At 44.3% G+C, this 17,748-nt stretch overlaps 1 protein-coding gene across 2 annotated transcripts in view; it reads right to left on the bottom strand.

Annotated features, from left to right (window-relative positions):
• Positions 1-17,105, bottom strand: part of FGF14 (fibroblast growth factor 14) — a 305,502-nt gene extending 288,397 nt beyond the window's left edge. Inside the window, exon 1 of one of the 2 annotated variants that reach the window (XM_053384455.1) lies at positions 15,961-17,105. In XM_053384455.1, coding sequence (XP_053240430.1) covers positions 15,961-16,051 — 91 coding nt within the window. In that variant the 5' untranslated portion in view covers positions 16,052-17,105. The remainder of the gene's footprint in view (positions 1-15,960) is intronic. The other variant, XM_053384457.1, reaches the window with a different exon arrangement.
• Between the last annotated feature and the right edge of the window lie 643 nt (positions 17,106-17,748).

Raw genomic sequence — 17,748 nt, 5'->3', positions numbered from 1 at the left:
CTGGAGCATGTCCATTATTTTGAGGTCTATAGATATACAGCACTTTAAATAATTAATAGAAACCAATGTTTTCACAGAGAGTGCACCCATTCAAAGCAATAGTTGGGTCTTCTGTCACAGATTTTAATTTCCTGCTTTGATAGTATTTCTTAAAGAAGAGTGGTGGTGTGCAGAATGTATAACGTCTTCTCACAGATGGGCTGCTCAGAGAATGAAGTTGTCTGAACTCTGGTGAAATTTCATCCTCACCGCATGCTGCTTGATGCTTTACACAGTCCCACCCAGCAACATCATCAGTCGAAGCAGGCTGGTCATAGAGTAGGAAGGGACTCCAGGGTCATCTAGTCCAACCCCCTGCAATGCAGGAATCTCAACTAGATCGGACATGGCAGGTGGCCATCCCACTTCTGCTTAAAAACTCTCCAAGGAAGGAGAGTCCACCACCTCTTGTGGGAGTCTGTTCCACTGCTGAACAAGCTTACTGCCAGAAAGTTCTTTCTGATGTTTAGTCAGAATCTCCTTTCTTGTAACTTGAATCCACTGGTTCGCTTCCTAGCCTCCAGAGCAGGAGAAAACAAGCTTGCTCCATCCTCCATGTGACAGCTGTTTAGAAGCCATCACAGAGTTAAGGTAAAGGGACCCCTGACCATTAGGTGCAGTCGTGACCGACTCTGGGGTTGCGCGCTCATCTCGCTCTATAGGCCGAGGGAGCCGGCGTTTGTCCACCGACAGCTTCCGGGTCATGTGGCCAGCATGAGTAAACCGCTTCTGGCGAACCAGAGCAGCACACGGAAACGCCGTTTACCTTCCTGCTGGAGCAGTCCTTATTTATCTACTTGCACTTTGATGTGCTTTCGAACTGCTAGGTTGGCAGGAGCTGGGACCGAGCAACGGGAGCTCACCCCATCGCAGGGATTTGAACCACCAACCTTCTGATCGGCAAGCCCTAGGCTCTGTGGTTTAACCCACAGCGCCACCCACCTTCCCTACACAGAGTTAGATGCACCTAAACTCATTTCCTTCCATTAGTTTAAGCATGCTGGCCTCTGTGTTGTATTGCAGCCTGTACAAAGAAGTTTCCCTTTGACATGGCATCACACATTGTATATTCGCCTCCGACACTCAGGCTATCATCTCTCACACCTGTGTGTGTATGCGTGATCTAACAATCAGATTGCAACCTTTGTGACAAGCAGATTCTCTCTGTGCTAAATAGCAAGGGTTCACTTGGTTGCGTTGGTAGAACAATAATTCCAGAGAAACAGAAAAGCATATGGTGCATGATATATACCAAGACTAGCTATGCAAAGCTGAATACCTGCACTAAATCAGGCTTGTTAATCTCTCAAAAATAAGGAACTCTGCCTCCCTGCCACCAAAAGAATGTTATTACTATCAAGGCAAAGAGATGCTCTGAAATGAGGGAAATAATACCTGTTGTGTTCTTGACCATATAAGAAACACTTAATAATCCTGAGAAAGATGGACTTTTCAAACGTGTGGTTATATGTTTCAACATCTGCTTAAAAGTTACAAGGAGAATCACTGATATTTCCCATTATCTGGGCCTAAACATCAGTAACAGCAACTGGAAGAAGCGTCATTAAGAGAATTTATTTTTCTTTTTCTTCTTCCAAAGGATGGGAGGAATTACCTTGCTCCCCAAAATTCTACAAATATTGTTATCATCTATTAAATTACAGGCAGCAAATGTTTTATGCGTGTCTGATATGTGTGCATTTTCACATGTGTGCATTGTGTCAAACCAACCCAAAAGTGCCCTGAAAATGACATCAAAAGGGGTGTGGCAGGGCGGAACGGGATGCTTGCAGGCTTTTTCAATGGTGTTCCAAACATATGCAATTTCATTTAAACACACGGTGCCTTGGAACGCAACCCCCCATAAATTGGGAGTTGCCTGTACAGGACATTCCATGTTTTGCAAAACAAAAATAAAAAATAAAAAATTCCCACTTTAACATAATGAACACAAGTCAGCCAAAGTTGAGTTCCCGTAGAGGAGATATAAAGCCATTGACATTAAAGGGGTTTAAGAGTGCACATTTACAAGATGCTGCGCCATGCTGGACCATAGCTGTAATCTTGATGAAGATGTGATTAATAATCCATCATTAATATATGCCTTTTTGTTTACAAACATATCATTGCCAACTATTTCCTTAGGTCTTAACTCTCCTCTATAAATAGCAACAGTTCCACTACTTCTGATACATCTCATAACACATCTGTTAAATTTCACTCACCAGTCTCAATATTAGCAATCAGCCCATTTTGGCTACCTTGCTTGCTGCAATCTAAAATTACCAGGCTGATTAACAGATTTTTAAACCCAAGATACTATACGCACAAGGGAGAAGCCGGGCACACCACATCACACTTACAATGACATCCATGACAGACTGTGCACATGGAATCATAGAGTTGGAAGGGACCCTAAGGATCATCTGGTCAAACCCCCTGCAATGCAGGAATATGCAACTGTTCCGTGCAGGGATCAAACCTGCAACCTTGGCTTTATCAGCACCATGCTGTAACCAAGTGAGCTATCCAGGTATGCAATGGCAAAAGTTACCCATTGAATCTCTTTTTAAAGCTAGATGCTAGCCAAACACACACAAAAAAAATCCAAACGTAGACCTAGCCAAACACTACAATGGTGCTATCTTTCAAATGCCAAAATTCCCAATCCCATAAACACACAGAGGACCACAGAAAAGGTCAATGAAACCATCTCTGCAGGGCAGAGTGTTGAGGCAGAAGTCCAGGGCCACATTCAGCAGAATGATCTGGAGCACCTCCGAAACCAGCAAGGCTGACTTACCATATTTTGAAGCGAAGTAATGCAACTGTTAGGTCCAGTGTTGTTTTTTCTAGAAAAATAGGTGCCAGTACTCACCGTGAAGTTGTTACAGTAATTGCCACAGTTTTTAACAACAACAACAAAAAGAGGTGCCGATACTGCATACCCTTGAAGTACCCCCTGGAAAAAAAGCACTGATTAGGTCTATAGTTTAAAATGATCTAATTCCCTGCCCCGAATCAGGGTAGGGAAGTGAGGTGCTCCACACAGACACCCCAACAATACAGCAGGGTTGGATGAGAACAAGTCATGTTCTTAAGTAACTGCAACATCACTGTTGTTCATTTCACCACGGCACCCCATAAAATCCAACAATATGGTAGTTTTATGCATCGTGCAGCAAGTTGGTTAACTAAAATACAGTGGTACCTCGGGTTACATACACTTCAGGTTACATACGCTTCAGGTTACAGACTCCGCTAACCCAGAAATAGTGCTTCAGGTTAAGAACTTTGCTTCAGGATGAGAACAGAAATCGTGCTCCGGCGGCGCGGCGGCAGCAGGAGGCCCCATTAGCTAAAGTGGTGCTTCAGGTTAAGAACAGTTTCAGGTTAAGAACGGACCTCCGGAATGAATTAAGTACTTAACCTGAGGTACCACTGTATACTGAAGAAACTGTGGCCACATTTACGTTAGGATGTTTTCACGTTTCAGTTCTGTTTCACATATTAGTGTGCTCCAATATACCCAACTGCACATGAAAGCTGCCATGCTAAGCCCGCTAAACTGAGAGTAAGTCCCACCGAAGTTAGCACGACTTACTTTTGAGTAGCCACATAGAGGACCGCACTCTTTCAGAGATTCAATACCCAGCCTACAACTGCCTGCATTGCACCCAGAATCTGTCATTTGCTTGAGGAAGCAAAGATCCATCAGAAGTGGATTTGCGTGTGTGTGTGTGTGTGTGTGTGTGTGTGTGTGTGTGTTTAAAAAAAATCCAGGTTGGCTCATACATGGATGACTTCTATGGGTGAGTAAGCCTTCACAAAAATAATAATGCCATAGGTGGCACTTTTGTATCTCTTTGCATCACCTTGTACACAATGCTTTTCAATGGAGTCACTTGGCATCCCACATTCACCTATCATTCATCAAGTGAACAGCAGTGAAGTGTACAGAAATCAAGTGTGAATCAGGCCTTTGTTGTGAAGAAATGGGGCCATGACAGTGCTGCACTGCAGATGTTATCAGCGTGAGTTTGCAAGGCTTTCACTACTTTTTTTAAAACAATCTAACTGCTTTTGGGAAGAAACATTTGGAGAAGGGCTGCGGCTCATTTGTACAATGCAAGCAGAAGGTCCCAGGATCCATTCCCAATATATCCAGGAAGGGCTCAGAGAGGCACTTGCCTGAAACTCTGCTGCCTGCCAGAGTTGACAATATGAACTAGATTTCTGGACCAGTGTTCTGAGTCATAGAATTATATAGTTGGAAGAGAGCTTGAGGATCTTCTAGTCCGACCCCCTGTAGTGCAGGAATATGCAGCCATCCCATACGGGCATTGAACCTGCAAGCTTGGCGTTATCGGCACCATGCTCTAACCAACTGAGCTATCTAGGCATAAGGCAGTTCCTTGTGTCCCTTTATAGTGGCTTCTGCCCCTCGCTGTTGGATCAGACCAGAGGCCCATCCAGTCCAACATTCTGTTCTCACAGTGGCCAACCAGATGCACACTTGCCTGGGAGCAAACCCCAGTGAACAGTCTTGTGAGAACCACTTACTCATGAGTCAGCACTGCTAAACTTATTTGGCTTCCTTCTGAGTAAAAATGCATAAATGTGCTAATGTCATGTATGCGACAATGGCCGCGAGAGTTCTGATAGAATAAGGATGGAAGACTGAAGAAACCCCAACTAAAGAATCATGGCAAGAAAAATTGAATGGACTATGCAGAACTGGCAAAATTGACATATAAGCTACGGGACAAGGATAACTGTGACTTTAAGGATGAATGGGAACCTTTTACAAAGTATCTGAAGACGCAACAAAGCGAACTGGGCTCCTTGGCAGGTTTTGAATAAACATTCACAAATCTTTTACTGATAATAATCAGCTAAACAGTTTGAGGATCTATACAACTTTGTAACATGCGGAAAACAGCATTATTAAAGAAACCAAAGACTGGAACTGAGGGAAGTCGGGGTGGGGTGGTGGGGGGTTCTGTGTGGGAGGGGGAGGGGAAGGGAGGAAAAATGGGGGGAAATAAGGATGATATGTTTTTGGATAATATGTCTTGTTATAATTTTGAATAATTTTTTTTTAAAAAAATAAGAATGCAAAAAAAAAAGTGCTAATGTCCATATTCTCTTCTCCTAACATAATTTGACGTCTAGAGAAAGATGAACAGCCTATTGGTCTTTTTAATAATAATAATAATAATAATAATAATAATAATAATAATAATAATAATAAAACAAATAGAGACATAAGTTTAAATTTTGTACTGTCATATGGTCTATAGTCATTGTTCTGAGCTGCCCTGAGAAGGCTGGCAAATAAATCTATTGAATAAACATAACAGGCAAACATGTGTATTACGTTTGTCCCTCAAGAAACAATCATTCTCTTATAAAGCAATCCCTATTCACAGCTACTCAGAGTGAGCCCCCACTACGCTGAGTGGGGCTTAATACCAGGGAAATATGTATAGGATTGCCGCTGTAAGTACTAAAACCAACTAGCACCGAGATAGATGCAGATCTATGGCTCAAACAGAAAGAATCATGAGCATGAAATAATTTCACCCATTAAGAAGGGCAACGCAAGCTTTAATTAGATCAGGGGAGGAAATTTAATTTGTGTAAATTCAGAAAATATATTCCGTGGTGGGCAAGTGCTTTAGTAGGTGAGATCCAAGTAAACAGGTCGTTGTTCATTTGAGTGCCATGAAGAGCATGCCAAAACCAGGCATCTATTAACTTCATAATAGATAGGCATGCAATGCATATGTATTAACATCTTACCATACATAATTCTGTGGCCTTTACGGACGCTGGTTCAAAACTAGCATATATTTATTATCCACTCTTCCCCCTGAAGGAATTCAGGGGCGTAGTCTAGAATCATTAATATTTAACTAAAACATTACAAAATTTAAAACTATGATAAAAATGCCTGGTGACCAACAATATATTTGACTTCCTTGCGTATGACCCCTTTTAGCTTTAATGGAGATTCATTTTGCCTATGTTCACCAGATCCAGACCCTGGAGGTTAAATTCCTGTACCTTTAAGGACTGAACAGAAGTCAGAATTTTCCCAGGAGAAGCTTTTTGCAACATAGTGATGCATTGGCCATAGCTGATGAAACATTCTCTTCTCTGCTAATTTTAAAGGTATAGGATTCAGAAGCTACACAGGACATCTCCTTAAAATAGATAAGACTGTTTTAAGTCTTGTCTATTTTATCTTATCTATTTTATTTTATCTATAAGAATCATCTACTTCAGTCAGTGTAGATAATATTGGACTAAATGGACAAACAGGTCTCATCTGCACTGTACATCTGAAGCAGTATTATTGCACTTTAAACAGTCACAGACCCTCCAAGTGTCCCTATTTTCCAGGGACAATCCCAGTTTTACAGAAGCCATCTCAGTTTCTGATTTGATCCTGCAATGTCCCACTTTTCCTTAGGACGTCCCTAATTTCATTGGAGAAATGTTGGAGACTATGGAGTTATGAGACACACACACACACACAAGCCAAAGAGATAAGTAACGATACAACCTTTAGAAGACGTCTGAAGGCAGCCCTGTATAGGGAAGTTTTTTAATGTTTAATGTTTTATTATGTTTTTATATATATTGGAAGTCGCCCAAAGTGGCTGGGGCAACCCAGTCAGATGGGATGGATATTATTATTATTATTATTATTATTATTATTATTATTATTGACTAGGACATCCCTATTTTCATCAGAGAAATGTTGGAGGGCTTCCCCCCAAGAATATTAGGAACTGTAGTTTGTTATGGGTGCTGAGATTTGTTACGAGCCCCCTATTCCCCCTGCACAGAGCTGCAGTTCTCATCGTGGTTTAACTGTCAATCCATCTTCACAAGGAATTCTGGGAGTTGTAACTCTGTGTGCGAGTCTCCTTCACAGGTCTTCCCCATCAATGACAGGCTTGATCCTGGGACCTCCTGCACGCATTGAGCTGTGGTCTCTCCATTCATACTCTGCCAGTGCTAAGCAATACTAGTAAGGATTTGAAAAAACCTGACTTAACCTCCACAGTAGAGAAAGACAATGCAGAGCCTGAAGGCTTGTATTCTCCCACATGAACTTGCCCTCCAATTAAGATCTCTCTCAGAGTCCCTTCTCCAAGTGAAGGGCTGGGGCCTGTGGGTGGAAGCTGCCAAAAAGGGATGAAAAAATAGTAATTTTCCACTTCAGAACATTGTCTTCTTTATGCCTGGGAGCACTGTAGCATTTCATGTATTTTTTCCCCCTCGGTTGTTCATACATTTGGTGGTTTGTAACTGATTTATTGTAAGTTGAGTGGGTATGATTGCTTTTGATGTATTGCTGATATTTTGTTGATTTTTGGGTCGCAGCCAATATTAATCCTACTCAGAGTAGACCCACTAAAGTTAACAAACATAACTTAAGTCTATTAATTTCTACAGTACTGTAGAAAGGCAGAATACAAATTAAAATTTGAATTGAGTGTAAATCAATGCCTCTAAACCCAATTACCTGCCTTCAGAGGTCAGCCAGCTGCCCCCCAACTGCAGAGAGGGCCCCCAAATTATGTTTTCTCTCCCTAAAACTGTATGCCTGGTACTTTCTTTTACTATTATTTAGGTACCAGATAAAGTTTGTCTTGGTGTCTAGGTCCTTTAATGGTGTCTTACAATATTTGCCCCTTATAAATGGAGTAACTACTATTTTATCCTGGTTGTGTGTTTTTTAATAAAACAAAACACTAATGTGCTTGTGGTTGTTTTTACCTGCTGTTTAATCATGTTTCTTTTATGCTGTACTGTTCATGTTTTATCAAACCGCCTTAAGGCTATTGCGAAAGGTAGGCTATAAATACTTCAAATTAAAGTGAAATGCTTTTAGACCAAGATCTATATGCATGCATTCCTTCCAATGCCATGTAGAGTCCAGCAACAGCAGCATGTGTTTGTGAGTTAAGAGGTAGATTCAGTCCTCCATTCTCCTACGATTCCTGTCAGTTTCAATCCCATTCTAAAAGCTTACTGCAATACATCTGGCACAAAGTTTTATGTCAATGCAGCTGGCCTCAAATCCCTGTAGGATGATACACAAGGATAGTCATCCCTAGACTTTCTTCCTGCCATTTCTGCATTCCACCCTTTAGTCAGCTCAAGAGCAGCAGCTGTTCGTGGCACTGCTGTGCCACATCTGATAATTATGGCTACTGCCAGCACGGCAGCTTGGCCCCCAACTACTGCCCCACAATGGCTTCCCTACACTCTTTCATTCTCATCACCCATGCATCATTTAATACCATGACACTGCCATGTCAATGACCATGACATTGACCATGACCATGACATTGCCTTGGCACAGAGTGGGGTCTCATAATAATATGACCCTTAGCAAAAAGGAGCTAAAGCAATTGGGAATTCCCAGTTACAGGAGAAAATATGTTACACACCTTTATTTCTTTTCTCTGCCAAAATTAATCTCAGGGTTGTGGGTTCTGGCCCCCCCCTTGGGCAAAAGATTCCTACATTGCAGGGAGTTGGACTAGATTGCCCTCTACAATTCCATGATTCTATTGCCAGATGGGGACGCGGGTGGCACTGTGGGTTAAACCACAGAGCCTAGGGCTTGCTGATCAGAAGGTTGGCGGTTCGAATCCCCGCAACGGGGTGAGCTCCCATTGCTTGGTCCCTGCTCCTGCCAACCTAGCAGTTCGAAAGCACGCCAAAAAGTGCAAGTAGATAAATAGGTACCGCTCTGGCGGGAAGGTAAACGGCGTTTCCATGCGCTGCTTTGGTTCGCCAGAGTCATGCTGGCCACATGACCTGGAAGCTGTACGCCGGCTCCCTCGGCCAATAAAGCGAGATGAGCGCCACAACCCCAGAGTTGGTCACGACTGGACCTAATAGTCAGGGGTCCCTTTACCTTTACCTTTATTGCCAGATGAGAGAGTACTTTATAAGCTTATAAGTTTACCCTTTGCATCTGGGGGTGGGGAGCTGAATCTGACTAGCACACCAAACCCTTCCTCCTGCCCCTGTGGGCCAACTTTAATAAGTGGGCAGCTCTGACCAAATGTCAATTACCTGACGTCATGACAACTTGGAAGACGTCTTTGAAGTCCATGAGTTATTTCAAAACAAACTGCTTGTAAATAGATTTCAAGTGATGGTAGCCATACCTTTACCTGCCTGAGGTCTCATTAATCTGGGAGTAGCAGGAGGCTTGTTGAAGTCACCTTTCTTATCAAGATGCAAAAACAGGGCTAGCACAAGAGGACAGTGATGATGAATGTTTTGAGATGGAGAGGCCTGATCATTTGGAAAGACATTCAGATCAACTCCACATTTCTGTTCCTGCCAGCGTCCCACTTTATAAGCAATCACACATACACACGGTTGTTCCTCCTTAACTGGCGGGAGTAACCAATTATGGTTGCCAATACTCTTGAACTAGAACTGAACTAAGAATCAGGGAATGGAACATTGTCTCATTGCCAGTTGGCCAAACTAACTCATAACCCTTCCATTATTTACCCTATGCCATATTATTGCTTAAACCAGCATAAAATGCTATGTATCAGTAATTCCCAACCAGTTGGCTAGAACCCAAAATTGAGTACAGAAGTGAACTCCAAACTCCATGGTACATTGAATGCATCTTCATAGTTTAAAAATACAATACAAAATTACTGTATGGGACCTAATCCATATTTGGAACATGGTGCAGGTGCAATGGGGTCAATCCTTTCCCCACACAAACCTTGTAGGCCCATGCACAATATTTGTCCCAGGAGGAAAGAAACTCATAAGACGTTTCCCAAGGAAGGAAACTGTAGCACAGGGAAGAAAGAGTTAACCTCCCACCACCCATGACACTGGCCCAGGTCAGGACCCCCCTACAGCAGTTATTTTAAATGCACACAAAATGGACATACCTGCAAATATTCATTTAATGTATTGGGTCCTTTGAGCCTGAGCTTCCAGGATGTTAAATATGTTTATAGTCAGTGCAGCAAAATCCACTGATCATATGTGAATGAATAGTGTTGAATTTGGACCCGGATCAAAATCTGTGCTATACTGTGAATACACTCAGTGGCATTTGCAAAGCCCCTCCCCCCAAATTTTGTATATTATTTGAAATCTAAATGAATGCCCAGGCATTTGTACAGAGCCTTTGCCTCGAGAATTTTATATGTAAGCCTTCCTATATACGTCCTAATGAACACACATAGGTCAAGGAACCTGCCACTGCAATGCCACACACACACCACTCCCAAAAAAAACCCCCAAAACACATGCACACACTCTCATTTAGTCCTCAAATAACATCTAAAAATTCCCTTGTCTGTCAGCTTTGCTTCCCATTTGCAAAGTGGTGACGATGAGACAAGGATTTCAAAATGTCTCAAATGCTAATCATGCTCCTAATAATATTGACTTCCAGTCAGGGGGTGGGACAAAAGAATGCACAGGAAGGCCCAGTGAGTGCTGCCTCCAGGTCATCAGCTGAACATTCTTGAGTATGGTAATGGCAGGTATGCAACTCCTGTTTTCCCACTCACTTAGAACTTCATGCAGTACATATAGATTCTGAGATATACTCAGAGTCGAGAGTGGATTTCATGTTCTTTATTCAGCTCATAGTGGTGAGAAGGAATGGAAGTTCCCCCAGAATGTCTGCTTTATATACATTATTTACACAATGGGCCCCACATGATTGGCTATTTCCGGGATTCACCTGTAGGCCAATCAGGTTGCGGATTCACTTCCACCTGGAGCTGGATTGGGTGGCTCCTGTGGACCAATCAGACTGCTGCATTCTGAATTCTATTGTTATAGGACCAATCAGACTGCTGCCTTTTGGATCCTATTCAACTCAGTACATAGCATATTCACTTATATGTTAGAGTAAAAACAGCATCACATTGAGCAAGTCTCTTGGGATGGCAAAATGTTCAGAGATCCCAATGCAACAGTGAACCAATCTTAGAGGTGCACATTGCATTGCCACTGAGGATACTGAGGTGCTTCACTTGATTTGTTCACAGCTACCCACATGTGATCAGGAGGTTGTGTTTCAATGAGCACTGTGGTACTGGGAGAGGCCTTCTGAATGGCACAGTACTGCCCCTTGAAAAGGCAAGGTGTCTATGGCCTACTCTGATCTGCCCTCCCTTCCCAGAACTTGTAAAAGCTGAGGATAACTAAACAAGGCACAAGGGTGGGGGGGGTGCAAGGCAAAACAAGCTTAATAATAACAAAATATACAGACTTTGAAACTTTGACTTATTTTGCTCACTTTAAATATTAAAGAAAACCAAGCATGACACAAAATATTTCCTCCATGAAAATAAATAAGTAAAAGTTAAGGACCAATATGCCTCCTTTCCCAGGGCCCAGATATGAAAGTCAAAATATATTTAACCACCGTATTTCTAAAAGTATATTCTCTCAACTTCTTAAATTAAATTGCTTCATTGTGTCAGTGATTCTGAAATGTTTCACATGCCATTCAGTGACAGGAATCCCAAGAAGCAAGCAAGGCAGATGAAGGAAAAATAGAGGGAAGGAAAAGAAGACACTGTTATTTGGAAAAAGTTGGCTAAATGTTCACATACAAATGGCTTTTGATTGACTCAGACACATCAGTGTTAAGAGAAACTCAAAGCACAGACATTCTGTTTGCTTTTCAAACTCATTTTCATCATATGTGAAACTGAATATTAAGAATTTTATTCAGAAGGTGATGAAAATTCCAGCTGATACTATAGACTATTCATTTTCCTAGGCAATCAAACACAACTTGATACATTTTGCATGATCCACCACAGGTTTAGACGCTACAAAATTGCTTGACTCTAATCATGAAATTAAACATTTCATGTAACAAAAGAACACTTGCACTATGTGAATGAAGTATGTTGAATACCCGAAACTAGGACAATGCAACAAAAGTAAAGTATGAATTAAGTTTATTTGTAGGGTCTTACTCCTGGATGCAGCAATAACTCTCTATCCCAATTTTCTTTCAGTTTACTCAACAAATCCAATCAAGATGACTAGTGGTTAACATTCTAATGTTTCTAAAAATTAAAGCATCTTGCAATGTTTAAATGGCAGGTCCTTTTGTTTTGGCTTCACGCTGTGGTGAGGTTTGCACAGCAAGTTACTCAGAAGTAAGCCCCACTGAGTTCAGTGAAACTTTTTATCTAGTAAATCTTCTTAGGATTTGCACAGTCTTATTTTTGCTAAAGCAGGAAAGCATTTTAGTCATTCATCACTCATCATTACAACTAATATGCCAAAATGCAACAAAGGAAAAACTGAGCGAAATATGTTACTTGGTACTTAATTCAAAGCATGATTTAGCCATCATCAACACAGTTTCTTTCATGGCTGTGTAAACACTCCAATATTTGTTCTTAAAGGTCAGGTGCTATATTTTGTGCATAGCTTGTTTTTTTCTCAAGAATCGTAGCATCATATGCAAATGCTGCCTCAGACAAACTTTAGAACATGGACCAGTCATTGACCTGCTACAGTACATCAACCACTGTCAAAGAAATCTATTCATGTAGCCACCACACGCATTGCCAAGTCTTTCCTACCTTAAAATCATAACCTATTTATCCTCCTCTGAGTCATAACAAACAGAACACGATCGATCATATTCAAGACTATTCCTCAGGGCTGTTTTACAGTTTAGAGGGGTTTGCCTATATTTCACATTAATTGATCAATTAATTTCACAGCAGACGCATACCTCAGGACCACAGACTACTTGCGGCATATATTAAAGGCTTTAGCTAAGGCAGAAACAGGGAGCGGAAACCAGGAGAGGGGAACCATTATTACCACAACAAAAAGCTGTAGGAGTGTGTGCACTGGTGTGTATGAGAGAGAGACAAAGAAGCTCTACAACTTTTGGAAAGAAAATAGCTTGCAAGTATACGTATACCAAAATCCACATCCAGTTGCTGCATTGCTAACAGAGTGATGCTGAAACTAAAAGATAACATGAAGCACCTGAGCTTTTTGTTCACACTTAACTAGGCAGCCTCCATCCTAATCAAAACTGCTATACTGTACATGTCTTGCTATAGAATATTTGCATTTTGCACTAAGTTGTGCATCACCGCACCAGGACCAGAATTTCATTTTTCCCAGATTTAGGAAAAACAGCAACAGCATGTTATAAATCACTTTTTTAAAAAGAAAGAAAAAAACTAAAGATAATGCGGAGTGGGGTGGTAAGAACAGAGATCACCTAGGAGAGTTATGCTTATCCTGTACATTTCCAAAGGCCTCTAATAATGTTTCTTATCTATTCTTATCAATTCCAGCTGGACCCCGTGAAAGGGAATCTGCAGCATTTTGGGGTACCTAGGCATCTCAAAAATCTCCACCATCTCTGAAACACCTAGAAAGAACCTCAGCATAGCATCCTCTTTGGAAGAAGTCATCATAAAGTAAACTGGACAGCTATCCTGAGAAGTAACCTCTCTCTCTCGCTTGTGCCTGGAGGGATCTAAAGGAGTCCAAAACATTCCTGTGTTCACTTCTGGTTATCCTAGGCTGTGCATTTCTTTTGCTTGCAAGGGAAGGGGAAGGGGACCTTCTATTCCTTACCCTTCTTTTGTTGTTGCAGAGATGCAACATCTTTGTTATTTAAAAGGAAATCAGGGGGCAAAAAAAGGGCTTTATTATTTAGGTCAGTTTCTCCGACTGTCTTGAGTCCAGCCTCAAGGCATCCTCCTCGCTGGTCAAGGAGGCAAGTGCTTTCTGCGGGAGTGCTTTGATGTGTTGTTTTCATATACATAAACTGGAGAAGAATGCACCGTCTTCCTTCGTCCGTTTGCACGAAGGTCCTGCGCCTTGGCAAAGTTGCCATGGCCCAAGCGTGCTGTCCCCCCACACCGCAGTGCCTGCAAGTGGGGAGCAAAAGGTTGCCTTCCAGGGGGAAGGATCAGCGCCAAGCTAAACCTACCACCACCACCACCGAGCCCACTACCAACCCTCGCCTCGTCCTGTGCGGAAGGGAAGACCGAGCTCGCTCGCTCGCTCGCTCTCTCCCTCCCTCCCACCCCCACCCCACCCCCCGGAGAGCTGAAGGGGCTGCTGGGGCATCCAGCCTTCTTTGGTATTCTGGGAAGGAGATGCTTCTGTTTGCTGCAGCGGGGAAGCGGACGGAGCCAACACACACACACACACACACGAAGGGAGCAAAACGTCTCCCTCTCTCGGGATGCAGAGTTAGTCCCTTTGCATTGCAAGTCTGAAGCCAGGGAGGAAGGAAAAGGCTGCCCCCCAAGCACCAGCTGCCAACCCTGCTGCAGCTTGTTGGTGTGTCAGCGGATGCTTATGATCTACTACACTGCAGTACCAGCGTCAAGAGCCTCCTGCTTAGAAACTGCCACTGCAGGGCAGGCAACACCAAAAACACAAACACACACTACACGAGTCTTTCCACCCCACACCCCTGACTCCTTTCTAGGCTCCCCACAAACCTCCACAGGCTCTTGCCCTCCAAAGCACTGCTAGGGACGGCAGATCCCCGCCCAAGACCACACAGGTGATCCCAACTATCCAACTCGACAGGCTTGAGCCTGTGTGTGTGTGTGTGTGTGTGTGTGTGGACGGGGAGGAGGAGGGGGTCTGTCTGGCTGTGGCGCCGCTTCCTTGGGAAGACTCTCCTTCTCCCAGCCTCCCTCCCTCTCTCCCCAAACTCTCCATTTGCCAGCGCTGTCCTTCCCCGTTGACACGAGGGAAAGGGAATTAAGGGGGGGTGGGTAGGCTTGGAGGAGGCGGTGGGGTTGTGGGGCTGCCCTAAGCACCTGCAATTTGCATTTCCTTATGTAACGTCCTGCAAGTTTCCCCGTTGGAGCTTGCTGGGGTTGGAAGCTGACAAGCAGACAGGCTGGGCTGATCAACAAGGCGCAAAAAAGTGAACCTAGACAGGCGCGCAAAAAGCTAGGTCATTTTTCTTTTTTAGATCCTGGGCTTCATGGGTTAAGGAGGCAATGTGCATTGCATGACTTCCTTCCACATGTGGCAAGTCAGCCCTGCTGCTGCGTATGGAGACAGAGGGGGGGGCTCCTTCTCCTCCTTTTGAGTGGGGCCTTGGGCTTCTGCCCCCAAAGTCCTGCTCAGAGACTCTCCGCTGCACACACACACACACACCCCTCTCTGCCTAGGCTACTGTTGGACAGGTGGACTTTCTCTTAGTTCCCTTCCAGGCACAAACTCCCTGAAAGTGTTTCTCTCTCTTTTCTCTCTGCCACCAGGTTGCAGGCTAGGGGGAATGCGGGGATGGGGAAGGGCAGCTGAGGAAGATCTGATGAATAAACACAAAGAGCTGGGTTTTACAAGGGTTTCTCTTCTCCCCCCCCCCGTCCACTTTAGAAGCACAAGCCACGCTTGCAAGTTGAACCGAAACTCTCAGGCAGGGCGCCCTCAGGTACACCCACCAGTCGCGCAAGGCCCTGACACCTCTGCTGGAAACTGTTGCGGGGAGTGAGGAGACCAGGAAAGCAATGGGGGTTATGAGACACTGCTACAATTCCATCTTCCGGTTAAAAAATGTCAACAAAGATCTAAGTTTTCTCTCCCCACACCCACCCACCCACCCTCCCACCCTCTCTCTTCCCCGTTGGAAACAATTCATCCCAAGCAGATTTTGGCGAATTTCCTGCAAACACAGCAGCCTGGCTTATTTGTACACGGCGCTGCACGCAAGTCTGCACCGGCCTGCTTTCCCGTTTCCCCCTTTCTCCCCTCGACAGGACTGCAGACCTGGCGCTATGGGGAGCAACAGACGAGAGTAACACAAAGGTGGGGGGTGACACACACACACACACACACACACACACACACACTGTGATGCAGTGTATTGCTTACCAGTTGGGTTCTTGTTCTTCTTAAGACTCTTGCCACAAAGACACTGCAGCATATGCGATCCTTTGCTGAAAATGTTCCAAAGAAACCACATTGATTTGGGCGAAAAGCAATCCTGCGCTTATACACCCTGAGAAAGAGGAGATCCTTGTGGTTGTTGCATAATAATAAAAATTGAGATCAGGGTCTCCTCCAGAGGGGCACCAGTTTTATCATTGGCCACCACAACAAACAAAAAAACAAAAACAAAACAAAAACAAAAAAGAGGAAAAAAGATTAAATCCTGATCTCCCAGGGTTGTTGTTTTTTTTTTATCCCCTTCCTTTCCTTTCTTTCTCCCCCCCCTTTCCCCCTCACGTGGTTAATTTCTTTCAGACTTCTCAATGGATGCGTTTTTCAGCCAGGGTGAACGGTTATCTCCCTCCTCCAGAACGACGCTGGATTATCACCCAAAACTGTGGAAGAAGAAAAAAGACATAGATCCTTCTCTTGCTTGCCTTCTTGTTCCTGTTCCTTCTCCTCGTCTCTTTCAGATGGAAGCCAACCAAGACATGAGGCGATGAAATTCCAGCCAAGGCCAAAAACTAACCCGAGACAACAGTAAAGCGCGAGAGATCCCCACAGAGGAAACCATAGCCTGTGACTTGATGGCTGGGAGGCTGGGTGGATCTGCAGAACAAAGCCAAAGCAGGATGCATCCTACTAAAAGACTGCCATAGTGCAGCCCCTGGAAGGGAGAACGCACAGCGCCCGGATCTCCTCCACTACCACCCAGCTCAAGTCTGATGGATGAAGGCAGGTGCTCCCCTCGGAAAGTGCTGGTTTCTACCATCAAATCATCTCAGGGTTGTATGTAATTGTGTGGCACCTGCGGTTCCCAGTTGCACAGCAGATGCAAATCTTTAGCCCTTAGCATGCAGGCGAACCACACACGCGACAGAGGCAGGTCTCTCCTCTCTTTCTTTCTCTCTCTCTCTCTCCCTGCTCCGTCCAGCACTGGCGTGCATTAGGGGGAAACGGAGACGGATCCTCCCCCCTCATGCACACACACACACATAGATAGAGAGAGAGAAAGAGAGAGAGAGAGAGAGAAAGACGCAGGCACACACTGGATTCTGCTCCTGAGCCTGGGCTATGAGTTACAGGCTTTCAACGGGAGTAGGAGGAGTTGAGATTTGCATGGGGAGCCTGGCTTTCCATGACGTAGCCACGTGCTCCCGAGCCTGTCACCAGTGAGATGCTTCAGCCAGCCCAGGGAAGGCAGTGTCACTGCAGTCTCTGCCTTGTCCCCCCACCCACCCAACCCCCCTCTCCTCCCTTTCTCTCACCTAGCGTGCTGCAGCTTAAAATGCTGGACCCAGCCTGCCACTTGTACACTCCAGGGAGAAGTGCATCCCTGCATGCTAACCAAAAAGGCAAGGAAAACCCACACACACAGCGTGACACATTCAGAGTTGGAGGGAAAGGGGGTGGGTGGGAATGAGAGATGCCTTGGAAGACCCTGATCGCCAAACGGAGAACCACAGAAACGTAGAGTTGGAGGGGCCCACAAGGATCATCTAGTCCAACCCCCTGCGATGCAGGAATCTTTTGCCCAACATTGGGCTCGATCCCACAGCCCTGAGATTAAGAGTCTCATGCCTCATGCTCTACCGACTGAGCTGTTCTAACAGCAGGAGAGAGAGTTAATTTTACTTGTCTAGACCTGGGGCTTAGAGGGACGCGGGTGGCGCTGTGGGTCAAACCACAGAGCCTAGGACTTGCCGATCAGAAGGTCGGCGGTTCGAATCC

The sequence above is a fragment of the Podarcis raffonei genome, chromosome 4 (genome assembly GCF_027172205.1).
Source record: "Podarcis raffonei isolate rPodRaf1 chromosome 4, rPodRaf1.pri, whole genome shotgun sequence".
Lineage (NCBI taxonomy): Eukaryota > Metazoa > Chordata > Lepidosauria > Squamata > Lacertidae > Podarcis > Podarcis raffonei.
The sequence above is the reverse complement of the archived record's forward strand: the minus strand, read 5'-3'. Positions and strand labels throughout refer to the sequence as shown.